The sequence below is a fragment of the Gossypium raimondii genome, chromosome 10 (genome assembly GCF_025698545.1).
Source record: "Gossypium raimondii isolate GPD5lz chromosome 10, ASM2569854v1, whole genome shotgun sequence".
Taxonomy (NCBI): domain Eukaryota; kingdom Viridiplantae; phylum Streptophyta; class Magnoliopsida; order Malvales; family Malvaceae; genus Gossypium; species Gossypium raimondii.
In genome coordinates, this window is record NC_068574.1 from 55951649 (window position 1) to 55979470 (window position 27822).

A 27822-nucleotide genomic window follows, 5' to 3' on the forward strand; every position below is an offset into this window, starting at 1 on the left:
ACACACTGTCTTTGCATTTTTAATGTACATGCACGTTTATAGTTATAATGTAATTCTCTTAAATAAAACAGTGAGAGTCGGACCCTAAATAATATATAATTTTACCATTGGAACCATTTTTTTATATTGAAAATATGGAAATTACTATAGATTCAAATGTGTAAAATTATTTACTATTTTCATGCATGTTACCAAACGGTAAATTCCAAATCACCCAACAAAAACTAGAGGGATGCCATTGCTAATGCTTTGGAAGATTAAAACAAAACCCCAATTATTTATTTATATCTTGTTGGATTATAAAATAGTTAAATTTTTCAAAAATTTACTGTTGGTTTTCTCTTGCATATTCCATTGCCCCCTAGAATCCAAAGGGAAGTAAAAAAAAAAAAAAAACAGCTTGGATTCCCTTTTTTTACTTTAATTTCTAAAATAATATTTATTTATTTATTTTTGACAAAGTTAATTAAAAGACAAGATAAAATGGGTCACCTTCGGTGGGCTTCCACGTGCTTATGGAGGTTGCTTAGCTGGCTAACCGACCAATCACAATCATCCTTTCTTTCAAGTATGGGATCCACAATCTCTTTTGGGATCTTGAGAAATTATAAAGCAATTTTCCTTAAAATTATTATGTGATGCTAAAGACTCAAAATTCCCTATTTTTATTTTATCTTATAAAAGAAAATTCATTTACGTGCTAATGGGGAAAAGAAAAAAAAAGATGGGTTCCTAATTCCTATAATTTTTTTTAATAATTTTATTATAAGTTTTGATCTCATATCTATTTCTTAGACAATATTTAGAACTATTCATAATCCCTCCTCAACCCATAAATACGAGGATAATGTACTTCAGCACACTTGAACCAACGTCATCCTATATTAATAACAATACCCATATTAATCGAGCTGAAATTTAATCGCCAACTTTATATTAAATTAAGAAGGTAGGAAGATATGTTTTAAACAAAATAAGAAAGTTAATAATAAGGGCATTAGCAATTAACTTATGATTAAAGATTCTCTCAAACTCTGCCATCCAATATGGAGGTAGACTGGTAGCCACAACCATCCTTCTTCCCCTTTAATAAAATTTTTAAAGTTTTTACTAGCAAATAGTGAAGGATGATTTTTAAGGTTATTATATCCCAATGTAGTAGGGTTCTTGACATTATCAACTCTAGTATTTAGTACAACAATATTGCTTTTAAATAAAAAAATTGAGTAACTTTAGACCATGGTTTTTTTAAGAGGCTATAATTATATAATTATAAATATTCTCGTCATGATGATTGGAACCAATGCATTTAAATAATTATGATTTTAATTAAATATTATGAAATACGATTAAATTGATAAATGAAATATATTCTTATTTATAGCAAAATAAATTTAAATGACACCTATTTATTGTTTATACATAATGGATAAAACTTTTAAAATGTGGTTAAAATTATTATTTGTTAAAGAAGACAATTTTATACATGATTAATTTTATTTTATTTAAATATAAAATAATCAAAATTTAGTGATGAATAATTTAAAATATATGAAACAAGCATCAGATTCCCACACTCAAAAGATTTTAGAACCAATCATGCATTCATTTTAAGACTTCCTTTGAAGTTGTAATTTAAGTTATTTATTTTAAAAAATTTAAATACATTTATAATTTATAATTTTTTTAAATTTTTTAATTAAATGTTGTTCAATTAATTTATGATATTATTTTATCCAAAGGTTTTATAAATAGTTATCATTTAATACATAAGGAATGAGAACTAAAGTTCCACCGAATAAAGTTAACATAATTACAAGCTTCATCTAAAGTCTATTTTAAAAGTTAATATTTCATACATTAGTAATAAAATATTTTAATTCTACGAGTTTAAATATTGCCACAAGTCTCTTTATTTAATTTTTAATTTTATTATACCCTAAATTAAATATGTCACCTTACTCCTGAAATTTAAAATGATTTTTATTTTAAAATATAAAAATAAATAAATAAAATATTGATTATAATTTTAACCTGGAATTTTTAATTTCATGGACGGATAAATGAATATACTAAGTGGAGCTTGGTCGCCCACAGTAAAGCTGACAACGTTGAAGACGAGGGTTCAGGGAAACCGCTCCAAGGCTATTTTTATAGGGTAATTTACAAATATATATGGTTACATTGATTATCTTATTATTATTATTAAGGTAAATTATAAAAATAGTTATTTTTGTTTGTCTTATATTATATTTTAGTTATTTATATTTAAAATGTTACGTTTTAATCACTTATGTTATCGTTTTGTTATAAAGTAGTCACTCTGCCGTTAAGTTCCGTTATCTCCCTAACGGCAATCCTACGTGTCAGTATAAATGAGTTTTAAATGCAAACTTGAATGTTCAATTGGGATGAGAATAGTTTTTTCAGTCAAAATGGAAAAGAAAACTAAAAGAAAAATGAGATGAATGGTTTTGTTTCCAGTTTAAGGTGTAATTAATTTAAAATTATTCTCGTCCTAGTTGGATATCTAAATTGGTATTTAAAACTCATTTGAACTGCCACGTAGAGTTGTCATTAGGAAGGTAATGAAACTTAACAACAGAGCGACCACTTCATAACAAAACGATAACGTAAGTGACTAAAATATAACAATTTTAAGCATATATGACTAAAATATAATCCGGAGTAAAAAAATAACTATTTTTACAATATACCCTGTTATTAGTTTTCACTATTTCTCAGTTTTCTAAATCATAGAATAGAATAGAATAAAATAAAACAAAAAACAAAAACAGTTATTGACTAGAGACCTTAAAAAGGCTGTACATATAGTCAGGTCGTAAACGGTGCGCACCATGGCTTGTCCTTACCCTTTGCCAATTGGAAAAGCCTTCATTGGCCCTCTAATTGTGGTTCACGTGATTTTCCCCCAAACTTGTTCATTTTTTATAATCTTTTTCTAGTGGAAATATTTATGGTATATGTAAGTTATCATGCATATCTATTTTACGATTTATGAAGGTAAATATTTCGGCATTTATTAGTTATTTTTTGAAAATGTAATATGTAACGTATATTATCATTAAAATATTATATTTTAATTATTTTTCCAAATATTTTCTTCCACCCACTCATTATTTAAATCCCATAGTGGTGTTCATATTTATAGTAATGAGTAATGACAGTTGAAAGAAGAAAAAGATAGAACAAGTTGAAACTTTATTCTTATTTGGATGTTCATGTTATAGTAATGACAAATGGGAAGAAGAAAAATAAAACAAGTTGAAACTTACTCCTTATTTTATTGCCTTCTAAGGTTAAAAAGGAAAAAAAAATTAGGGTTGTTAAAACAAGAAAATGCTAAGTAGAAGAAAGGCCACCCAATGCAACAAAAAGAGAGACATGAAAAAAGGACTGACTGGGTAAAAAGCACAATTAATTTAATTATAAACACATGCTAAATATGTAATAGTGAGTAAGTTATTGTTATGAGTTAATCGAGTTAGAAAATTATAATTTTAATACGACCTCTATATTATGCTCAAATTTGATATTTGATTTTTATATTTTAATTTTGATATAATTTGATACCTCAACGTTTGTAATATCATTAGTTAATCTAAATATATTATTCTAATTAAAATGTTCACGTAAATTTAAAGAATTTTAATATGGTTAAATTTTTATTAAATTCAAGTTCATTATAATATCATTTTTCGTGACATTATTATTAACTGGATACTTCTTTTAAGTTTTAGAACATCATACCATCAAATTTAACAGAAAAATTTTAATGGAGTTAACAATTGGATCTGAATTTTAAATTCAAAAACAGAAAAAATAAAAATATGCAGACTGAATTTTAAATATATAAATAATATAAATAATATAACATCACAATTTCGTACCATCCCCTCCCATTTATATATAACCTTTTGGTAAAGTTAAAAGCAAAGGAATTTTGGTAATAATAAAAGCAAAGGAATCTCTCTCTCTCTCAAGAAAAAAAGCAAAGGGATGAAGAGAAATATTAGTAAAGATTATGAAATTCTGTCTTTTGCCTGAAAAAGAACTGAAGTGATATGAAAATCAAACCTTACACTTGTCTTTACAGAATGCTTACATCCTACTACATGCATTTCCAAGTGCCTCAATATCTACCTCTTGCATTCTGACTTCACTCACTTGCTGCCAATTACTTCCCCAACCCTTATCTTCTCCAACTCCATTTGTTCTTTTTTTCTTTCACATTTTTCTTATTTTATATATTTAGACAACTGTTTCAATCGATATTAGTTTATATATTTAAAATTGATACTAAATTATATCATATTTGAATGAAAAAAATTATGTAATAAATATATATTCATTGGTATGGTACAAATACATTTCTTTTTTTGAGTTAGTGGGTAAGTAGCCTTAAAATGAAGAACTTCAACTTTAGTCCCTTTGAAAGTTATAATTTTATATGTTAATATAAAATAAAATTATATTTTAAAATTTATAATATATAATTTTAATTTAATTTTTAAAAAATTATGAAATTATAAATTAATACAAAGATTAAATTGTATTTTAGTTTGAAAAGTTAGAAATATTAAATATTGAAAAACATTATGAAAATACACAAACCATTTTACGTTCGAAATTAAAAGATTAAATTTTAAATTTAAATGGGACTAAAATTAAAGGGCTTAAGTTTAAAGTTAATAATTGATTGGGATAGGAATTAAAAAGTAAAAATAGTGATCAAGAGGTAGAAAGGTTTAGATAAAGCAATAATAAGAAAAGATTTTTATTATTTTATTTCAGAAGTTTAAGGCATTAGGCATGGAATTTAAAAATAAAATAAATAAAAATACTTGCCCTTTAAAAAAATGAATTTCATATAAAAAATAGGGCTCATGTGTAGCAAGCACCATATATACCCTCCCTTCCTCCTCTTCCTCTGCTCATTTTTTCTCAAAAAAAACCAGACTCTGTATCTTCTCTTCCTCTCTACTATTTCCTTCTTTAAGCTAATTTATTAGTTTCTTGCTAGCTAAGCATGGCAAAGGAAGGAGAGAACAGCACTTTCCATGCCAGGGATTATGTTGACCCTCCACCAGCACCATTGATTGATGCTTCAGAGCTTAAGAAATGGTCATTTTACAGAGCATTGATAGCTGAGTTCATTGCAACTATGCTCTTCCTTTACATCACAGTCTTGACTGTGATTGGTCACAAGAGCCAAGTTGCCACCTCCCCTGACGCTTGTTCTGGTGTTGGCCTTCTTGGTATTGCTTGGGCCTTTGGTGGCATGATCTTCATCCTTGTTTACTGCACTGCTGGTATTTCTGGTATGTTATTCCGTTCATTTTCTTGGATTTTGGAGTTCATAACATACTATGATAACATTTCAATGGTTAATTGATTTAGTTTCTCTTGGCATGGTACGACAGGGGGTCATATTAACCCAGCAGTGACATTTGGGCTGTTTTTGGCTCGTAAGGTCTCATTGATCCGAGCCATTGCATACATGGTGGCTCAGTCGTTGGGAGCCATATGTGGGGTTGGGCTGGTTAAGGCATTCCAATCAGCATACTACAACAGGTATGGAGGTGGAGCCAACACTCTAGCAGATGGTTACAGCACAGGAACTGGTTTGGGTGCAGAAATTATTGGAACCTTTGTGTTGGTTTACACTGTTTTTTCTGCTACTGATCCTAAGAGGAAGGCTAGAGACTCCCATGTCCCTGTAAGTACCTTAACATTTACTCTTCTTAAAGATGGCAATTCATTTGTGGTTTCAACATAAAATCGTTACTATATTTCCACTTTTATTTGACCATCTAAATTAATGATATAATAAGTTTTTAATTACAGAAAAAATATTTGCATTTAGACCCAAAGATAATGAAGATGTGAATCTGATTTTTCTACGCTATTAACACGAGAAGGTAGTTAAAAGAAATAGTGGGATGAGCTGGCCTATCATGGCTGTGATTACCATTAAACCAAAATTTTCACTGTGTATTTTTTTTCCATGACAAAAAGGCAACGCTTTATGTCATACAAATCTTGGTCGTTTCCAGACCAACGTGAAAACCTTGTTAAAAAGCAAAAGTAAAAAACGTCATTCCTGTGCCTTCTTGTTCATCAACAACGTCTCTTTTTAACTAGTTTCCTTATTTAGTAAATTTGAGAGATTTTTAATTGAACATAATATGCATGGGAAAATAGTTAAATTAGTTTGTTAATTATGTTTAAAAAAGGTATTGGCTCCCCTCCCAATTGGATTTGCTGTATTCATGGTTCACTTGGCTACCATCCCAATCACCGGCACTGGCATCAACCCTGCTAGAAGTATTGGAGCTGCTGTTATCTTCAACAGCAAGAAAGCTTGGGATGACCATGTTAGTATACTTCTCTCCAACTTTTAAATCAGTCAAATTGGTTAAATCTTTATATTCAATTATGCATCCCTATATTCTTAAATTTGATGACTTTGCAGCCATCTCGTTAAATCTTGATGGACTAGTTACCAAGTTTATCTACCAAAATAGATTTAATTGCCCTGGTCAATGACTAAAAGTTATATTAACCATTTTTTAATTATTCATTATCTTAATTTACCCTTGACATGCTTTACTTTGATTCTTTTTTCAGTGGATTTTCTGGGTTGGTCCCATGATTGGAGCAGCCATAGCAGCATTCTACCACCAATTCATCTTGAGGGCAGGAGCTGCTAAGGCTCTTGGTTCATTCAGAAGCCAAACCCATGTTTGATTCATTTTCCTTTCCTCGATGCTTTTCTAGAAGAACCCTCCAAAAAAACACATATATAAATTGTGAAAATAATGTGGGAATTTGCTTGTTATGATTTGTGTATGTTTAACCGTCCCTTCAGAGCCCTCCCTTTTTTCTTCAAAGTTTCCCTTCGAGGAAGTTGGAAAATTTTATAGAAATTGGTTTCATGAAAATGTAGATAAACTACTCTTTGAGAAGTGGTGGGGGTGGAAGGGGCTTTTCAAGCACTTTAATTTAGCTTCTTATTTTGTACTAGTTTCAAATCATCGGCCATCTGTTTTACTTTATTATGTCACAACTGGCACTTATTATTCAAGCACTTCAATTTAGCTCTTATTTCTCATTGACAGATTCTTTTTACTATTTTTTAATTAAAAAACTAGTATTTATTAGTACAAATTTTTGGTGAGAAAAATCTTGAACACACGAACAATAACTTCAACAGAAAACAAAAAAAATAGTAGCAGGTTTTAAGGCGTGTATTAAGTCACTATCTTCAAGGTTTTATTCACCCACCTATATTCGATGGGCAAATGAGTTTCAAGGAAATAAACCTCGAGGATACAATAAAGTGATGATTATTTTGTTTGGCATTGATGAAAATAGCCCGTAACAAAAAAATCAATTTCTATAAAATAATTTTGTAGTAATTTTTTATAGAACAATCTAATAATATTAGAAAAGAGAGGAAAGATAGGAAGAATTTTAAAACTTGCTGGTATGATTTCTAAATGAAATCTTACCTCTATTTATAAAATTTTCATGTCTCTTCGTAGAGACATCGTTTAATATGTGTCTTTTCGAATAATAATATGTTTAAAAATGACATAATTATTAATCTAATATCTCTTGGTTAGACATAACTATTCAAATAATATTATTTGAATAGTTATAATTTTATCAATAATCAAAAGAAATAAGTTTTGGTTAATTACACTCTTTCATTTATAGTCACTAGAACACTATAAATATCGTTAATTTTTTTCTTTTTATAACAATAAAATAGTAGTAACATAATAGTGAAATGGTAGTAAAATAGTGAAAAAATAATAAGAAAATAACAACAAAATAATAAAAAATAGCAAGAAAATATATTTTTTTTACATATTCGGGCCGGACCAAGCTTAGATAAAAAAAAGACTTACCTAAAGCTCAATCCGTTTTCTAAACAAGCCTTATTTTTTTGTCCAAACCTATTTTTTAACTTTATACTTTTACTTAAACCCTTTCACTTTTCATGTGAGCCTTTGAGGTGTGCCACCCATAAGCAATTCTGATATTAACAAGGCATTAATATTTCCTAACAAAATTTCCGAGTTTTGTTTTCTCAAATAAAATTAAGAAACAAAAAAAATCATGAGGTTCGTACTTGAAATCAATTTGGGATTAATCTTATTTATATATAAAAGAAAACCTTATTTAGTTTAATTAAGGGATAATGCCATATTTTTAAAATGCTTAATTTGATACCCGTACTTTGAAAATGTCCTAAATGTTTAATATGATATTTAAATTATCAATTTATATCTTATTTGGTATTTGATATTTATCTTTTATAAAAAGTTTAATGTGGTACTTATATTTTGAAAATGTCAAATGTGGTATATGAGCTATCAATTTGTGTATTATTTAGTACATGTATTTTTATAAAATATTCAATGTGATACTTACCTTTTGAAAATGTTCAATGTGGTACTTGAACTATCAACTTGTGTATTATTTATGGTATCTGGAGTTAACACCAATAGTAAATATTAAACCAACCAATAAAAATTTGACATGTGAACTTTTCAAATCATCAATTGCACATGAATAATATAATATTATGTAAAAGGTAAATAAAAAATAATTAAAATCAAGTTATTCAGCCTACCATTTATCAATAAGTCAAGCAAGAGACATAAATTATACATTTTGGAAATTTTAGGGTTTTAAAACTGAAAAACTTTTGAGTGAAAATTGATTTTTAAAATTAAACTTGTTTAGGTTTAGTTATTTGTTTTTAATTTTTTGTTTTATTTATCTTTTAACTTGATTTGGAAAAACAAAATTCATATGCCATAATTCCAGTAGTTGGTTTAGTATTTACTAAGGGTGTTAACTCCAAATACCATAATAATATATAGATTGACAATTCATGTACCACATCAAATATTCCATAATGGACGTTTTATAAAAGTATTAGTACAAAATAAGACATAAATTAATAGTTCAAGTATCGCTTTGTGCATTTTTAAAGTACAAATCTGCATTGAACATTTTATGAAAATACAAGTATTAAATAACACACAAATTAATAATTTAGGTACCACATTAAATATTTTTAAAGTATAAATACCACATCAAACATTTTATAAAAATACAAGTACCAAATATTACTTTCCTTAATTTAATGATTTAGACTTGATTTTACTTAACAAAAAAATTTGATTTTCATTTTAAAGTAGAAAATAAAAATCTAAAAATGGGATGAGTTCAATACATTTATCCCATTAAAAAATTAAATTATAGTACTTTTCCAGTTTAGGTATTTAATTTTTTAATTAAAAGTGATATTTAAACTATAATTTCATTATATTTTTACCCAATCATTTGTAGGATTAAAAAAATCTGAATCAATTATATCGCAACATGCTACACAGAAAAAATTAAAAATAATTGGTTTTATATTAAATTAAATTAAACCAAAACAAACATAATTTGATCACTAAATAATTAGTTTTTGAAAACCCAGTAATAGAAACTAAATAGATTTTGATGACAGTAAATGAATTAGAAAGAAAAAAAGAAGCTAAAACCCAAACTAAAGAAGTAACTAGATGCTGTGTTTTGAAGAGGAAAAATGGTATTTAGCAAGAGAGAAAATGAGAGAAAAAAATGACAGCTAATAGTAGGGAAAAAATGATGATTTTAAGTTGAAAGTGTGGTGTGAGTTTACAAAAATTACACAAAAGCATGATTATAATCATGCTAATGGAAAATCTTGTAGATGAAATGAACTAACCATATGTTTTGAAGAAGAAAAGTGATGTTTGGCAAGAGAGAAAATGAGAAAAAAAAATGACAACCGACAGTGGTGGGGGGGGGGGGGAGGACAATGATTTTAAGTTGAAAGTATGGTGTGGGTTTACAAAAATTACACAAAAGCATGATTATAATCATGGTAATAGAAAATCTTGTAGGTGAAATGAGCCAACTATGTGTTTTGAAAAAGAAAAATGGTCTTTGGCAAGAAAAAAAATGAGAGAAAATTTTTTGTTAAATAGATGATGTCATCTATGACATCGTGCGCTTATGTGACATAACACATGGGTTACTATGTTGACCTACAGTTTGATTAACGGTCAACTCAGGTTGATAATTAAAATTAAACTGATTTCTAAAAAAATCGTAACATTAAAGGTGTCAATAAAAAAATAAGGTCAATGGCATAAAACCAATGCAGATGAAGTCACTAAATAAGAGGATGAAGATGGAGAAGGGATTTTCAATGGAAAACGGGGACAATTCTATTCATGTCATTCTCTCCCTCATAGCTTCATCTTTTCCAATTTAACCATTACACAAAACTATATTATAGGCAGACTTAATACAAGGTAAAATAAAATGTTACTCTAGCTTAATTGTGATTTTAATGATAGGAGGCACAACAACTTTCTTCTTGATGGTTCCAATATCTACATAAGAAAAACAGGTTTGGCATTCAAATATGCTTAGGGGTAATCCAACAAATTCCATTTTACCCATTTGTTATTATTAATTAATCAAGTTCATGTAGACATATATTACAATCTATTACTGGGTTTCTTAATGTTCATAATTTCCTTTTTACCAAATTCACTCCTTTAGGCATCAGCTTAAGGTCCTTTGTAGACATGATTATTTTAACCTTCCATCTTCCTCTATTAGCGATGTTAAACAAGTTGCTAATTATTGCTCACTTGTTACACTTCATGTTCTAACACAGTCATGGATCCATCCAAAGCTTTGACCATTCAAAATCCAAAGTTCCAGCCATGGGTCACCTTGAAATTTACAGTATTTTTGAAGATCCAAATATAAAATAAAACTAAAAGAAACCTAATGACAAAGCTAGAATGACAACAAGTAAATTCTAAATACAAAGAAAAAATAAATCCTATCTAAAAAGGAAAATTTTAATATGAAAACTGTAATTCTTACATTTTAAGTAAATTATGATCTGAATTTATAACGTGAATTATGAAGGAATACTCATGATGAGTAGATCAGATTTTTCTTTTCTTTCTTTCTTTTTTAAAATTATTAAATAACACCACTTTTTTTAAATAAATCATTTTCTTTGTTAATGTTGAATTGTCTCCTATTCTTATTTTAAAAATAGTTAGAGATTGACTTTAACCCACGATGTGAGTAGGGGATGAATTATAGGGATAAGAAAATTATAAGTTCAATTCAAGACTTAATTTTATTGGTTCATATAAATTTTCTATGAAAAGGGTAAGAAATGTCAAAGGTTTGTCTGTCCTTCATAGAAGAATTTGGTGATAAAATAAAATAAAATTTTATTGGTGAAAAGATTGAGGATTAAATAGATAGAATTTGTAAATATAAAGTGTTAAATTTGTTAAATTATTAGGATTAGGACCATATTGATAGACCATGTAAGTATTGAAGTCTAAATATGTTATTATACCAATTAAAAATGTCACGTCATTATTTTCGTTAACAATTTAACGGAGGGTAACCAAAACAGAATCAAATGATAATATTAGTGACTAAATTGAAAGTTGTCATAGTTGGATGGCCAAAACAAAAACACGCTAATAGTTTAGTGACTAATTATATAGTTTACCCATATAAATATGAGATATTTAATAAAATACTATAGACATATTTAAATATGAGATTTATGTAACATATATTTTATTAGTATTAAATGATATTTTATTACTAAAGTTTTTGCCTTGTAATTAAATGACATGTAGAACTATTGAAGGGCCTTATTATTCTAGTTTAACTCACCCAAATTATGGTTTAATGATAAAGCAATGGTTTATTTTAATAACAATAATATTAACATTAACATAAAAATATATATATTTTTATAATTTATTGTTTTTTAGATGTTAAAATGGCTACAATTGCCCAACTTGAATTAGGGGTGTAATAGCCTATTTTTGCTCGGGCCCGTAAAATAAACCAAATAAAATAACAGTCCAAAAATAGTCCAAATACATGGCCCAACGTGGCCCAACCCGTTTTAACCTAAACTACACAAACCCACTAAGCCTAATGCCCATCCTCCAACCCCAGCCCGATGGCCCAAATCCACCGCAACCCTAGCCTTCCTTAGCAGCATTCAGCCTCCAGTGCTGCAGCAGTAGCCTCCCACACGCACGCCTCCACGCCATGCTCCAGCTGGCGCCGTATGCCCGTACCTGTGCGGCAAACAGACAAACAAATAACAGAGGACAAACAAACACAAAAGAAGTAGAAATCGACAGCAATGAAAAAGCACGAAAATGTAAAAAAAGAGAGTAACATATTATTGTTTATTTTTGTAATCTTGGCTATATAAAGCCAATACGAGCACTGTAAACGACCCCCCTTTTTTTTGTTTACACTCACGATCAATACAAAAAAAGAAAAAAGAAAGTTTTCTTTTTTAAAGGTGATTTGAGTTTATATTGGTTTTTTTTCTTTTTCTATCGTTATTTTCTTTTTTTCCTGTTCTTGAATCTTTCTGTTGCTCCTTATTAGACATAAAGAAATGATTAAGCAAAGGAGCAAGTTACCTGACTAGAACTGCCGCGAAATCCTTGTCTGCGTCGCTGCGATCGGAGTTTGGCAAGGGATTTCAAGGCTGAAAATCGGCCGTAGTACAGAGCGGCGTTGAGAGTATTTTTTTAGCTAGGGTTTCTAGAATAAAATGGTTACTGTTTAGGGATTACTCTTAGCCTATAAGCAGAACAATAAACGTCACCGTTTGATACCGATTTAATGGTTTCAAAACGGTGTCATTTGGAGGCTAGACCCGCGCGGTGACCCGACCCGAGGGGAGGATCCGCACATTTTATTTCAATGGTTTATTTGCGCCATAGATCCTTTTGTATTTTGATTTGTTTTAATTTAACTTTTATTATTATTTTGATTTATACGCTATATTTGATTTTGGTTTCAATTGAGTCTGTGTGGAAACGACATCGTTTTGAAGATTCTAATCCATATGCCAAAGAAGATTTGCTGCTTAAATTGCTGTATTGGTCCTTTTGATATTAATTGGCTCTCATTTTGGTCATTTGCGCATTATTTTCAAATTTACCTTAAGATTTTTGTTTTAATTCAAAATTTGTCCATTGTTTTGTCTTTTTATTATTAAATAAACTAGTTTATTATCAATTGTTATTATCTTTAGTTTTTATAATAACTCTAATTTTGTTATGATTTTTATTATTTTATTATATGTTATTATCTTAAGTTTTGTATATTATTATTTAACTTCTACAAATATTTTATTTTGGACATTTATATATATATATATATTCATTTGAATTAAAAAATCACACAATAGCACTTCATGATCCTTTCATATATGTATATATATAATTTATATTAAAATTAATTTATTGTACATATGTATATAATATAATGTTATTAATTTCAAATCATAATTTTTATGCACAAATATTTTATTCCTTTTAAATTTGCTATTATATCTTACTTATTTTAACTTTTATATATTATGACTATATATATTATTATTTACATTAAGACTTTTCTTACTTATAAATCCAAACATATATCAATTTTAAAATTTATTCACCTTTATTTTCTTACAAATTTTTTCTTTAGAATTTACTTAAACATTTTATTCTTAGTTCCACTATTAAATTGTTTGAAATTTTTATATTAATTTTTTAAAAACTTTTGTTTATATATATATATATATTTTTTTTGAATCTGAATTCATTTTTATTTTGTGAATACATTTTATTTCCCTTTTAGATTAATAATTCTTGAATGTTAATGTTGATATTTACATGTGATGTAAAATTATTGTATTTATGCGTATGGTATTTGTTTATTGGTATTCATTTATTATTAGTGTTTATTAACTTATATTGTGGTTTATGAATTATCACCTCGCGCCGTGCATTGTTATTCCATCGCGCTTTATTCACTTAAAAGGTTATGTTTCATATCATTTAAATATCAAAATTATTTCATTCAAAAGTTTTCAAGATAAATCAAATGTTCGGTATTTGGAATCTTCGAAAGAATGGAGCCCTAACGTATTGGGTTTCAATTCTCCTTGTTGAGTCTAAATAATCGAGAATACCCCTTTTAATGAGGACATAAATAAAAAACCCATTCTCGGGAATTCGACAAGTTGTGTCCTAACGCATTGGATATGACATGTTATTTTCTCGAGACGAGGATCTTAAAAATAAAGGCAATGTTCGATACTTAGGAATTTTGTGAAATCGAACCCTAACTTACTGGGTTTTGATTTTCTCATTTGACCCAAATAATCGAATATCTTTCTCAAAATGCATAGGTTTTAAAAATCAAAGGATAAGCTTACTTTTGAGGGTTTGAAATGTTGCACTCTAACTTACTGAGTGTAACAATTTATTTCTTTAAAATAAACGAGCTTTATCTTCCAATTCATTTTGTTCAAAATAAAAGGATCGTATTTTAAAATCTTTTCAAAATTTCGACATTAAGACATTAAACAATCGATTCGGTATCAATTTTGGACGTTACGAGGGTGCTAACCCTTCCTCGTGAAAAGTGGGAGGTAGTGTGAGGGATTTTAGGAGAATTTTTGGGAAAATTTTAAAAATAAGGAATTAAAAGAATTACCTATATCCCTATTACTTATCAGATTTTAGCTTAGAATTCAAAGTAAAAATAATTTTCATTATGCACACATGGAGATTTTGAATACAAGATAAAAGATACCACTGAACTTACAAGCTTACTATCATCATCAATTGAGCAAAAAATAAAAATACAAAAAATATAGGGAGTTGTGAAATATTTTAAACTATAAAATAATATTTATGTAACGACTTTCCTTAAAAAAACATTTTTTTGTAAGGACTTTTTTTTTCGATTAATGAGTGAACGGCTTGACTGTTTAATTTCTTTTGTGCCTCAGATCAGTTCTCCCTTCCCATCGTTGCCAAAAGTTTTAAAAAAAGAGAAAAAAAATTGCATTAGTTATGGAGAAATTTCTCTTGAAAAACCAATGTATTATTAATCAGATTAAGTTCGTGGTTTCCATTGCTGTACTCACAGTCACCTTCCTATCAACGTCCATCCAACTTGCTTCCGCCATTGAAGGGAATGAAACCGACAGGTTAGCTTTGCTTACTTTGAAACAACATCTTGTTGGTGCCAATTCTCCCGGTCCTCTGCTTTCATGGAATGCTTCACTCCATTTTTGCTATTGGTATGGTATACGATGTGATCGGAATCGCCAGAGGGTCATCGGATTGCAACTCGGCACACTCAAAGTAGCCGCTGCCGGCACCATAACTCCCTCAATCGGAAACCTAAGTGCCCTTAGAGTGGTCAACTTATCCGATAACAGTTTGCAAGGAACTATCCCCAGGGAATTTGGGTATTTAAAGCAGCTTCGTTTGCTTGATCTAAGTAACAATGATCTACATGGAAACATCCCTATAGAGCTCAACAACTGCTCAAGCATGCAAAATATAAACTTAATCCTCAATAGCCTTACAGGGAAAATTCCTTTCGGCAGTAGCGATTATCATATGAAGAATCTCACCATGCTCACCCTTGCTGCTAATTATTTAAGCGGGGGAATTCCGTCATCTTTGGCGAATCTTTCTTCGTTGGATTTTCTGGAGCTTTCACGTAATCAATTGGAGGGAAATTTACCCAATGATTTGAGCAGATTATCCAACTTGAAAGTGCTTGTTTTCAGCAGGAATAACCTGTCTGGAACTATTCCTTCTTCGATTTACAATCTTTCATCTTTGACCTATATTGACATGGGTTCAAATCAATTATCAGGGGAGATTGCACCTGAGATAGGCTTTTTGTTTCCAAAACTTGAGATACTTTATATTGGAGGTAATCAATTCACTGGGAAAATTCCAAGATCGTTGGCGAATATCTCGAGCTTGGATCAGCTTGATATAAACTCAAATGGTTTCTGTGGACCGGTTCCTGAGAATCTGGGAAAGCTTCAGAATCTTACACTCTTGGCCATTGATTATAATCATCTTGGAAGTGGGAAAGATGGGGATTTGGATTTCGTTTCTTCTTTAACAAACTGCAGTGGATTGAAGCTTTTGGCAATCCATAATAATAGATTGGGTGGGGTTTTACCAGATTCTGTGGCGAATTTATCGACCCAGATTGAAATTCTTTTTATGGGAGAGAATCGGATTTCTGGAAACATTCAAGGAATTGGGAATCTTTTTAAACTCACTCAGCTTGATTTAGGGGGCAACTTATTAACCGGAAAGATTCCTAGTTCCATAGGAAAGCTTCAAAACCTTGTAACATTTAACCTCTCTATGAATCACTTATCTGGTCCAATCCCGTCTTCCATTGGCAATCTTTCTCAACTGTCTCTTCTTGATTTGAATGGTAACAATTTAGAGGGAAGAGTTCCATTGACACTCAAGAATTGCAAAGACATGTCTAAGCTTTATCTTTCAGGAAATGAACTCCATGGTGATCTATCAAATCAGCTGATCGGTTCTTTTGAAAAGTTGATTACTTTGAATTTGTCCCACAACTCTTTCACTGGTGTATTTCCATCTGATATCGTCAACTCCAAGGATCTTGTGGAATTATACGTTAATAACAACAATTTCATTGGCAGAATTCCTAGCCAAATTGGTGAGATTTCTGGATTGAGATTCCTACACATGCAGTGAAACCACTTTGATGGCAACATCCCTCTATCTTTTGGCTTGTTGAAAGCAATTGAAAGCTTGGATCTCTCTGCAAACAATTTGTCAAACACAATACCAAGTGAACTGCAAAAGCTTCCATTTTTGCTGAGTTTAAACCTCTCTTTCAACCAACTAGAGGGTGAAGTTCCACGGGAAGGGGTTTTCAAAAATACCAGTCAGTTCTCAATTATTGGGAACCAAAATCTTTGTGGGGGAATCCCTGAAATACAGCTTCCAAGATGCTCTGTAAATCAAGAAGCGAAGAACAAAGGAAGTGCTTTGTCAACCCAAGCCCTTCTTATTATGATCCTTAGCATCTTGATTGTCTCGATTTTGGTTGCTCTTATTGTTGTCATTTGCTGGAGAAAACGCTCAAGAAGGGAACCAATCAATCGCCCTGCGACGCCATTGTTGTCTGTTGGCTGCTCGCGAGTCTCTTATCAGGAACTTCTTGAAGCCACCAATGGTTTCTCAGCGTCCAACTTACTCGGTGAAGGCGCTTTTGGCACTGTTTATAAAGGAATCCTCCATCAACACAAAAACCCCATTGTTGTCAGAGTATTGAACCTTCAAAACGTTGAGGCCATCAAGAGTTTCGAAGTGGAATGCGAAGCTTTGAGGAAAATCCGACATCGGAATCTTGTCAAGGTGATAACTTCTTGCTCAAGCATTGACTTCAAAGGCAATGATTTAAGGCTATAGTTTTGGAATTCATGGCTAATGGAAGCTTAGATAAGTGGCTGAAATGTGACTCTTCACGCCATTTGAACTTCGGCCAGACGTTGGACGTTGCTATAGATGTGGGGAATGCGTTGGATCACCTTCATCACCAATGTGAATCAATGATCATTCATCGTGATTTAAAACCGGCTAATGTCCTGCTCAATAATGACATGGTTGCACATGTTAGTGATTTCGGACTAGCAATGATCCTTTCCGATACCACGAGCAAATTGGGTTTTGTGCAAGCAACTTCCTCACTCATCAAGGGAACGATTGGTTATATCGCCCCAGGTAACATTCAATATCTACATATACTATTTTTGTAGAGGGAAGTCGCTTCTTTCAAAAAAAAAAAAAAATCTGAAGTGTCATTTATCAAACAATGAATAAACCAAAGAGTCTAGTTTACAGAGTTGGGATCCGCCTTAATTGGTTGACCTACAAGACTCATGGAAAAAGTATTAGTATAGGGTGTATAATAATTATAAAGCTCACCTGGACATGTTGGGATTCGAACCACAACCTGCGACATAGGCCACTTACCTACAACCATGATACATAGCTCAAGTGGTACCATGGTTGTGGGTAAGTAGCCTATATGTTCTATATTGGTGGTTTGAGTCCGTGCATACCCAAATAAGCTCCATAATTATTATATGCTGTATACTAACATTTCTCCTTTTGAGTCTTGTAGATTTACCAATCGAAGCACTCCCGAAAATGTTGACCCCTTTATAATTTTATTAATCACGTAGGTTCTTTCTTAATGTACTTAAATGTTGCAGAATATGGCATGGGCGGTCCAACATCACCCGAAGGCGATATTTACAGTTATGGAATTCTTCTTTTGGAGATTATTACCGGAAAGATGCCAACGGATGAATTATTTAACAATGGCTCAAGTCTCCAAAATTTCTGTAAGATGGGATTAATGTCATTACAACAGTTGAAGGAAATTGTAGATATTCGATTGCTCAAACAAATTAATGATCCCAACAAGAGTCAGAACATGGAGGTTGATGGCGATGACATTATATGGAAATGTTTCGTTGCTTTCATTAACGTTGGTGTTGCATGCTCGGTTGAAGTTCCGTTTGAGCGAATGAAGATTGAAGATGCCATTAAAGAACTGCAAGCAATTAAGAGACTGTATCAATATCACCATATAGTTTGTTGACACCATTTTTTGGATGAAAAACGGGGTCGACTTGGGTTTTTAAAAAAATAAAACGGGAGTCGCCACCAATCCTTTTTTATGAGGTGTGATTGGATCACCTCGAAAAGTGGTTGTTTTTAATAAACAGTTTGATTTTATTAAAACAATAAGTTTGGTCCACGAAATTCAGAAAAACGGGTTCGGGAGTCGGTTATGCACGAGGAAGGATTAGCACCCTCGATATGCCCAAAATTGGTACCTAGTTGATTAATCAATGTTTTAATGTCGAAAATTGGAAAATTTAAAGAAATTTAAAATACGATCCTTTGTTTTGAAATGACTTGTATAAAATAGGTTGCTCATATCAAAAAAAAAAAAAAACTCTTACGATAAAATTAGAAAAGGATATTCAATTGTCCGAGCCAGATGAGGAAATTGCAACCCGATACGTTAGGGCACAATTCCTCAACATTCCGAACATTGAACATTGCCTTGGTTGTTTTTAAGAAAATCCTCATCTCGAAAAATCAACGTGTCACATCCAATGCGTTAGGACACGACATATTGAATTTCCGATAATGAGCTTTTATTTATTTTTATTTTCATTTAAAAAAAAAGTAACGTCGATTATTTAGATTCAGTAAAGAAAATCAGAACCCAATACGTTAGGGCTCGATTCTCTCGAAGATCCCAAATACCGAGTGTTACTTTTATTTTGAAATTTTTGTTCTTAATAAATTCGAGTAAAATGGATGTAAAATAACAATAATGATGCAATGTAGATAAAATGAAACAAATAAACAATAAACAATAAAAAATAATCATACGGGCCAAAGAACAAATAATATTAAACTAAAGTAAGGAAATAAACAATAATAGACATATATAAAAAGGGAACAAATTTAGCACAATACAAAAGATATATAAATACGTACATATATGTATAAAATTATGAAAATATGGAAAATATATGCATGTATACATTTTGAAATTATTATACATGAAAAATTACGTAAGTATGTATATATGAAAATTAAAACGTATATATAGGACATACATAATATAAAGTATAATATATAATATATATTAGGGAAGTATATAAATACATAAATATGTACATAAATAATAATGAAGGGATAAATGTATGCTTATATATATATATCCTAAAATATGTATGTATATTCAGATAATAAAATGCATGCATATATACATAGATCATAAAATATAGATATGTATATATATATATATATGTATATGTTTTAAAATATGTATGTAATAACAAAATACATTAATACGTATATAGGATACAACATATAGAATATAAATATATAGTGTACAAATATTTGATTGTAATATCAATAATAATATAATAATATTATTATTAATTAATTAAAAATAAAATAGCAAGCTTAAAGGGCTAAATCAAATTAAAAGGAGGGATTGATTTGAATGCGCGAATAACATAGAGGGGCTGGAAGAGAAAATTTCCCTTCTCCTCTAAAACGCACAGCTTTATTGAGGACGAAATCGAGAAAAAATGGAATTTTGTGGCAAAATTGAAAAATAAAAACAAAATAGGACCCAATTGTAAACAGCCTCAAAAGCGTAAGGACCAGGGGCGCAAATAACCCCTTTTATCCAGAAACACGCGGATCCTAGGCGGTTCGGGTCGGGTCGATCCGGGCCGAGTCAAAACGGCGTCGTTTTGGGGCTTAAGGACGCCGGCCAAAATGGCGTCGTTTTAAGGGCCTATAAAAGGCAAATTTCTTTCAAAAAAAATCATTCCTTCCTTTCTTTTCTTCAAAAAATTTCTGAAAATGCTCTCAATTCCTTCTTCTCCGTTCAGGATCCGGCCAGAGGACGGGCCGACCACCGCCGTGCCGGCCGCCGGTCACCGGCGACGGCGCCGCCGTCCACGGTGGCCGGAAAGTTGAAAAGGTGCGCTTTTTTCTTTTTTCTTTTAACTCCTTTTCAATATATGCATAATAGTTTAAAAAAAAAACTAAAGAAATATATGTATGTATATAAACAGTTTCAAAAGGAAGGAAATGAAGAAAGAACAGAAAATAAATAAATAAAAGAGGAATAGATCTTATACCGAAAACAAAGTCCTTGAATCTGTTTTTTTTACTTTTTATTTCTTCGATTGAATCTGTTTTTGTTTTGTTACAAAAGTTCTCGGTCCAAAAAAAAAAAACCCCCTTAAAATTACATATTGTTAGGTTTTTATAACCGATTTTGTCATCATTTCCATTGCTATGATTGTCCTTTCTTTCCTCTTTGCAGACGTTTGAAGCAGGCGGCAGTTGGTGGCTTGCGGCGCTGGTCAGGGGCAGGGTGGGTAGCTGGCGGCATCTAGGGTTTCAGAACAATGAAACCCTAGTTAGATATTTTTTAGGGAAATTGGGCTTGGCTATTGGGCTTCGGGTTTGGGTGTAAATGGGTTTTGGTTTTGCTGGGTTAGGTCTGTTAGGGGCTAAATTTGGGTCGTTGGGCTATTCGGGTTTTGTATTGTAATTGGGCCCGGCTTTTTAAAAATTGGGCTTGTACAGCTGCCCCTCTTTGCTCGTTGTCATGTAACGATAACAGAGCAAAGACTAAGAAAGACCAATTTTTACCCGGTCCCGTTGAGGAAATAAGATTCGCCGTTGCGGCTTCAATCTTCTAGCTGCAATGTCGAGAAAACAAGATTCGTCAGGGAGGTGAGATTTGCTGTTGTATCTTCAATCTTTTAAATTGCAATGTCGGGGAAGCAAGATTTGCTGTTGTAGCTTCAATCTTTTAAATTGCAATGTCGGGGAAGCAAGATTTGCTGTTGTAGCTTCAATCTGTTCCGTTGCATCGCCTGAAGGTAAGATTCGCCGTTGTGGCTTCGATCTTTTAAACTGCAATGTCGGGGAAGCAAGATTCGCTGTTGTAGCTTCAATATGTTCCGTTGCATCGCCTGAAGGTAAGATTCGCTGTTGTGGCTTCGATCTTTTAAACTGCAATGTCGGGGAAGCAAGATTCGCTGTTGTAGCTTCAATCTGTTTCGTTGCATCGCCTAAAGGTAAGATTCGCCGTTGTGCTTCGATCTTTTAAAGCGCAATGTCGGGAAGCAAGATTATTGTTGTAGCTTCAATCATTCCGTTGCATCGCTGAATGTAAGATTCGACGTTGTGGCTTCGATATTTTAAAGCGCAATGTCGGGAAGCAAGATTATTGTTGTAGCTTCAATCATTCGTTGCATCGCTGAAGGTAAGATTCGCCGTTGTGGCTTCGATATTTTAAAGCGCAATGTCGGGAAGCAAGATTATTGTTGTAGCTTCAATCATTCCGTTGCATCGCTGAAGGTAAGATTCGCCGTTGTGGCTTCGATCTTTTAAAGCGCAATGTCGGGAAGCACGATTATTGTTGTAGCTTCAATCATTTCGTTGCATCGCTGAAGGTAAGATTCGCCATTGTGGCTTCGATCTTTTAAAGCGCAATGTCGGGAAGCAAGATTATTGTTGTAGCTTCAATCATTCCGTTGCATCGCTGAAGGTAAGATTGACGTTGTGGCTTCGATATTTTAAAGCGCAATGTCGGGAAGCAAGATTATTGTTGTAGCTTCAATCATTCCGTTGCATCGCTGAAGGTAAGATTCGCCGTTGTGGCTTCGATATTTTAAACTGCAATGTCGGGGAAGCAAGATTATTTGTTGTAGCTTCAATCATTCCGTTGCATCGCCTGAAGGTAAGATTCGCCGTTGTGGCTTCGATCTTTTAAACTGCAATGTCGGGGAAGCAAGATTCGCTGTTGTAGCTTCAATCTGTTCCGTTACATCGCCTGAAGGTAAGATTCGCCGTTGTGGCTTCGATCTTTTAAACTGCAATGTCGGGGAAGCAAGATTCGCTGTTGTAGCTTCAATCTGTTCCGTTGCATCGCCTGAAGGTAAGATTCGCCGTTGTGGCTTCGATCTTTTAAACTGCAATGTATGGTTACTTCGATCTGCTCTGCTATCAACTCAACAAAGCAAGACCTGCCATCTTCATTGATATGTTCTTTGGGGAACATGACCTATATGAACCTATTTATGCCTAGTGATCATGATCGAAATGAATCAAAATATCCTGGCTAAATGTGTATGCATGGATGCAAAATGAAAATGATCTTTCAATGTTTGAGTTGTTATTACTCATTGTTTTATCACTGACGTGTTACAACGTCTTCTTGCTTGGCTGGCATATCCAAAGAAACACTTAATCTGATTGCCCCCACTACGAACGTCAAAGTTCAATCTATTGGATGCAAAATTTGAACCATCTTTCTCCCGCTGTAACCCAAGGGTAGAAAGACCTGGCCTTTTTCTCGATCCTCTGTTATCATAATTCAATGATACAGAATGTGAAACTCTTTGGTCTCCTACACCATTCCCAGGGTGTCATATCAAATGCTCATGCACAATTGCAAAATTTTCTTCTCCAAGAAAACATTTTCTTATCACTCGGTGATCATTACTTGTTTGTTCATTGAAGCTTTGTCACCAACATGGCATCTTGTCATTTTGTTCAATCAATGTTTGGACAACAAAATCTAAAAGGATAGCCCTGACTTAAATTTTCCTTTTTTAAAATTGGCGTGTTCTAAACGACAGTCTTGTTTCAGGTTCCTTCATTATTTAGAAGTTTTTAGAGTAATATGCAAAACTCCTTTTGCTTGAACATTCAGTCTATTAGTTGTTATCTCAAATGTTTGAAAAAGATTATCGTAATGGACAAACAAAATGTTATTGGGAACAAATCTTGAAATGAATAAGTTAATCAAGATAGCAAATTTTGCTAAGATAAAATGAGAAAAGACGATGGACAAAATGGAATTTTATTAGGAGCAAAGCTTGAGATGAATACATTAATCGAGACAACAAATTTTTGCCAAGATTCAAAATGAATAAGATGACAACAGGTGCCCAAGATATCGCAATACGAGTTTCCCTGCATAAGCTTTCTGAAAACCATTCTGAATTTGATATGTGTTTAGGGAATCTGCAGGGTTTTATCGATACCCCAAGATGTCGTCTACCCTTTCCTTATTGATTCAGGTATATCGAGACCACCACATGCCCCAAATCAAAATTTGAGCTGCTCCGGTCACCTCATGTCTTCTCAAAGTTTGAGCCGCCTTTTCAGGTTTTCAACTCAAATCCCCTTTGGTCTCAAGGCGCCTTTTACGGGTTTTCACCTAGGCCTCTCCTCTTTTTTTTTTTGCATGCCCTTTACGGGTTTTCACTTTGGTCCTTCTCCTTCAAGTGAAGTATTTCTTGACTGAATCCGAGTTCACAGGATTTGGCAAGTTTTTACCATCCATCTTGCTCAAGATCAAAGCTCCTCCTGAAAAGGTCTTTTTTACCACATAAGGACCTTCCCAATTTGGCATCCATTTTCCTCTAAAATCCTTTTGTAGAGGAAGAATCTTTTTCAAAACCAAGTCCCCCTCATAAAATTCTCTGGGACGAACTTTTTTGTTATAGGCTCGCATCATTCGTTTCTGATACATCTGACCATGACGAATAGCTTTTAACCTCTTTTCTTCTACCAAGTTTAGCTGGTCATATCGAGATTGAATCCATTCAGCCTCATCCAACTTTAGTTCAGCTAATACTCGGAGAGAAGGAATTTCAACTTCTATGGGTAAAATTGCTTCCATCCCATAGACTAAAGAAAACGGTGTTGCCCCAGTAGAGGTTCTAACAGAAGTACGATATGCCAGGAGAGCAAAAGGTAATTTTCCGTGCCAGTCTTTGTAGGTTTCAGTCATTTTTCCTACAATTTTCTTGTTTTTGTTAGCTGCTTCCACGGCACCATTCATTTTTGGACGGTACGGTGACGAATTGTGGTGTCTGATTTTGAACTGACTACAAACTTCAGCTATTAAGTTGTTGTTTAAGTTTAGCGCATTATCGGTTATGATCCTTTCAGGCATCCCGTATCGACATATGATCTCTTTTTTCAGAAACTTGTTAACTGCTGACCTCGTGACATTTGTATATGAAGCAGCTTCCACCCATTTAGTGAAGTAATCAATAACCACAAAGATAAAACGATGCCCATTAGAAGCCTTTGGAGATATTGGCCCGATGACATCCATTCCCCACATGGAAAACGGCCATGGAGAAACCATAACATGAAGGGGTGAAGGTGGTGCATGCATTTTGTCACCATAAATTTGGCATTTATGACACTTTTTGGCGTAACTAATGCAATCCCTTTCCATGGTGGACCAATAGTACCCAAATCTCATAATTTGTCTGGCCATCGTGAAGCCGTTGGCATGCGTTCCGTAGATACCTTCATGCACTTCTTCCAAAATTTCTTTTGCCTCAACAGCATCCACACACCTCAACAATACTTGATCTTTTCCCTTTTTATACAAAATTTCCCCATCTAGGACATAGTCCATGGCTAATCTCCTTAATGTCTTCTTATCATTTTCTGTCGCGTAGTCAGGGTACTCACGACTCTTCACATATTGCAATATGTCATGGTACCAGGGGTGATCATCCTTTTCCTCTTCATTATCAATGTTGCAACAATGGGCTGGAGCCTCATAGATGCTGATCTGGATGGGCTTCATATATTCTAATTTGTTCACTTTAAACATGGATGCTAAAGTGGCCAAAGCATCTGCCATCTGGTTTTCATCTCGTGGGAGGTAATTAAAGGTGACATTATCAAATTCCTCAATCAACTCCATAACCAATTTTCGATAGCGGACCAACTTCGGGTCTCTTATTTCCCATTCTCCTTTGAGTTGGTAAATTACTAATGCAGAGTCCCCGTATACCTCTAGCACCTTAATTTTCTGCTCTATGGCTGCCCGGATGCCCATAATGCAAGCTTCATACTCAGCCATGTTATTTGTGCAGTCAAAGTCCAATTTGCTAGTTAAAGGATAATAATCTCCACTAGGAGACACGAGTACTGCCCCAATTCCGTTGCCTATAGCATTTGAAGCTCCGTCAAAACTCAACTTCCAATGACCACCTTCTTGGAAATCTTTCTCTACAGTTGCAACATACATCAAATCCTCATTTGGGAAATCGAAGTTCAATGGCTCATAATCATCCAAAGCCCTACTTGCTAGGAATTTCGCTATTGTACTCCCTTTGACCGCCTTCTGGTTCACATAGACTATGTCAAATTCAGATAGAAGAATTTGCCATCGGGCCATTCTTCCATTCAGAGCGGTTGACTCCATCAAGTATTTCAGAGGGTCCAATTTGGAGATTAACCAAGTCGTATGGTACAACATGTACTGTCTCAGTCTCCGAGTTATCCAGATTAGGGCACAACATAATTTCTCGATTGGTGAATATCTTGTTTCACATTCGGTGAACTTCTTATTGAGATAGTAAATTGCTCTTTCCTTTCGTCCTGATTCATCGTGTTGACCAAGCACGCATCCCATGGAATTTTCAAACACTGGCAAATACAGTATGAGCGGTTTGTCTGGGCAGGGTGAAATCAGCACTGGGGCGTTGGATAAGTAATGTTTGACTTTTTCAAAAGTTTTTTGACATTCCTCATCCCATATACCTGGATTATGTTTCTTGAGGAGGCGAAATATGGGGTCGCATTTCTCAGTTAGCTGTGAGATGAACCGGGCAATATAGTTCAGCCTTCCTAGAAAACCTCGAACCTCCTTTTGAGTACGCGGCGGGGGTAATTCTTGTATTGCTCTTACTTTGTCAGGATCAATCTCAATTCCTCTCTCACTGACCACGAACCCAAGCAATTTTCCTGATCTGACCCCAAATGTGCATTTTGATGGATTTAGCTTTAACTGAAATTTTCTCAACCTCATAAATAATTTCTTCAGGACTTGCACATGTTCCTTTTCTGTTTTAGATTTTGCAATCATGTCATCAACATAGACTTCTAACTCCTTATGCATCATATCATGGAACAGTGTTACCATGGCTCTCTGATACGTTGCCCCTGCATTTTTCAACCCAAATGGCATCACCCTATAACAAAAGGTTCCCCATAGGGTTATGAATGTAGTGTTCTTCATATCCTCAGGATGCATCTTAATTTTGTTGTATCCAGAGAAACCATCCATGAAAGAAAATAGTGAATGCCCTGCTGTGTTGTCCACCAAGGCTTCGATGTGCGGCAAGGGAAAATTGTCTTTTGGGCTAGCCTTATTTAAGTCTCTATAATCTACACACATTCGTACCTTCCCATCTTTCTTAGGGACAGGTACAATATTGGCTACCCACTCAGAATATTTGACCACTTGCAGGAATCCAGCGTCGAATTGCTTTTGCACCTCCTCCTTTATTTTCAATACAACATCAGGCCTCATTCTTCGTAGTTTTTGCTGAACCGGCTTACAATCTTCCTTTATAGGAAGATGGTGAACTACAATATCCGTATTCAAGCCAGGCATATCCTGATACGACCATACGAAGACATCTTTGAACTCTCGAAGCAACTCAATGAGGTCTTGTTTTACTTCTTCAGCTATGCATGTGCCAATCTTCACCACCTTTCCTTCTTTTAGGATCACCGTCTCTATCGTCTCTTCATGAGGTAGAATTTGTTTCCCTTCCTGCTCTACCATCCTCAACAAGTTCAGAGATAGGTTGCAATCTATGTTATCTTCAAATCTTGAGATTCCTCTAAACACATATCTCGTTCAAAAGGGTTCTCTAAGTTCATAGTAGAGTCACTCATGTCATCGATATCTTGGAACCTGTTATAAGTACCAAAGAATGTACAGGGAATGTATAAATTTAAGGATTCTTATTTAATATGGCCATGAATGAAAGAATGATTTGGAATATAAGCATTCAAGATGACCATTCATACGAAAGGATGAAAAGAATTTTAAAAGAATATATACTCAAAAAGAAAATACGAAGATATATTTCATTGAAGTCACAATGTTCAAATATAAGCCCTTTTCAGTTCACAAAAGGTTTCCATTTTCTCTAGGCTTAGAGCAATTAGTATGTTTTGAATATTACTCTGAAAAAGCTCTAAAAACCTCAGGCATTTCTTCTGCAGTCTAATTGTTTAAAACACTCCCAGGTTCAAAGGGATAGATGCCTGATGTACTTCCTTCTTCAGATTCTTCTTCAAATATGGCATTAATGTTCAGGTTTCCTAACATTTCCTCTGTGGTCTTCCTTCTTGGAATCCTCAGTCCAGAATACATGGTTCCTCCCGATACGAAGGTCTTAGATATGTGAGGGAAAGCCATAGGTTC

General features: G+C 33.0%; 4 protein-coding genes and 1 long non-coding RNA gene across 5 annotated transcripts; 3 read left to right on the forward strand and 2 right to left on the reverse strand.

Moving 5' to 3' along the window:
* Positions 1-4924: 4924 nt before the first annotated feature.
* LOC105777379 (probable aquaporin PIP2-5) lies at positions 4925-7135 on the forward strand. The gene is made up of 4 exons (XM_012600636.2): positions 4925-5342; positions 5445-5740; positions 6258-6398; positions 6652-7135. The coding sequence occupies exons 1-4, from the start codon at positions 5051-5053 to the stop codon at positions 6769-6771; spliced, it is 849 nt and encodes a 282-aa protein (XP_012456090.1). The 5' UTR covers positions 4925-5050; the 3' UTR covers positions 6772-7135.
* A 4712-nt stretch (positions 7136-11847) lies between these two features.
* LOC105775857 (uncharacterized) lies at positions 11848-12719 on the reverse strand. Its single transcript, XR_001127747.2, has 2 exons — positions 12570-12719; positions 11848-12212 (listed from the first exon to the last, which is right to left on the reverse strand). It is a non-coding gene; the product is annotated as an uncharacterized LOC105775857 (long non-coding RNA).
* Positions 12720-14800: 2081 nt separating this feature from the next.
* On the forward strand, positions 14801-18736 carry LOC105778668 (putative receptor-like protein kinase At3g47110). Its single transcript, XM_052622934.1, has 2 exons — positions 14801-17726; positions 18221-18736. The coding sequence occupies exon 1, from the start codon at positions 15003-15005 to the stop codon at positions 16692-16694; it is 1692 nt and encodes a 563-aa protein (XP_052478894.1). The 5' UTR covers positions 14801-15002; the 3' UTR covers positions 16695-17726; positions 18221-18736.
* LOC128031981 (receptor kinase-like protein Xa21) lies at positions 17426-20950 on the forward strand. Its single transcript, XM_052622524.1, has 4 exons — positions 17426-17726; positions 18221-18603; positions 20438-20529; positions 20878-20950. The coding sequence occupies exons 1-4, from the start codon at positions 17426-17428 to the stop codon at positions 20948-20950; spliced, it is 849 nt and encodes a 282-aa protein (XP_052478484.1).
* Positions 20951-23859: 2909 nt separating this feature from the next.
* On the reverse strand, positions 23860-27015 carry LOC105785128 (uncharacterized; the record flags this gene model as incomplete). The annotated part of the gene is made up of 1 exon (XM_012611065.2): positions 23860-27015. A coding segment is annotated over exon 1 (3141 nt), but the record flags the coding sequence as incomplete, so codon positions are not given.
* Between the last annotated feature and the right edge of the window lie 807 nt (positions 27016-27822).

Coding starts and splice junctions, on each gene's coding strand:
- LOC105777379 (XM_012600636.2), top strand. CDS start 5,051: ATGGCAAAGGAAGGAGAGAACAGCACTTTCCATGCCAGGGATTATGTT. Junction 5,343..5,444: donor CTGCACTGCTGGTATTTCTG/GTATGTTATTCC, acceptor ATGGTACGACAG/GGGGTCATATTAACCCAGCA. Junction 6,399..6,651: donor AGAAAGCTTGGGATGACCAT/GTTAGTATACTT, acceptor TTCTTTTTTCAG/TGGATTTTCTGGGTTGGTCC.
- LOC105778668 (XM_052622934.1), top strand. CDS start 15,003: ATGGAGAAATTTCTCTTGAAAAACCAATGTATTATTAATCAGATTAAG.
- LOC128031981 (XM_052622524.1), top strand. CDS start 17,426: ATGGCTAATGGAAGCTTAGATAAGTGGCTGAAATGTGACTCTTCACGC. Junction 17,727..18,220: donor GATTGGTTATATCGCCCCAG/GTAACATTCAAT, acceptor TAAATGTTGCAG/AATATGGCATGGGCGGTCCA. Junction 18,604..20,437: donor TGTATCAATATCACCATATA/GTTTGTTGACAC, acceptor TTCTCCGTTCAG/GATCCGGCCAGAGGACGGGC.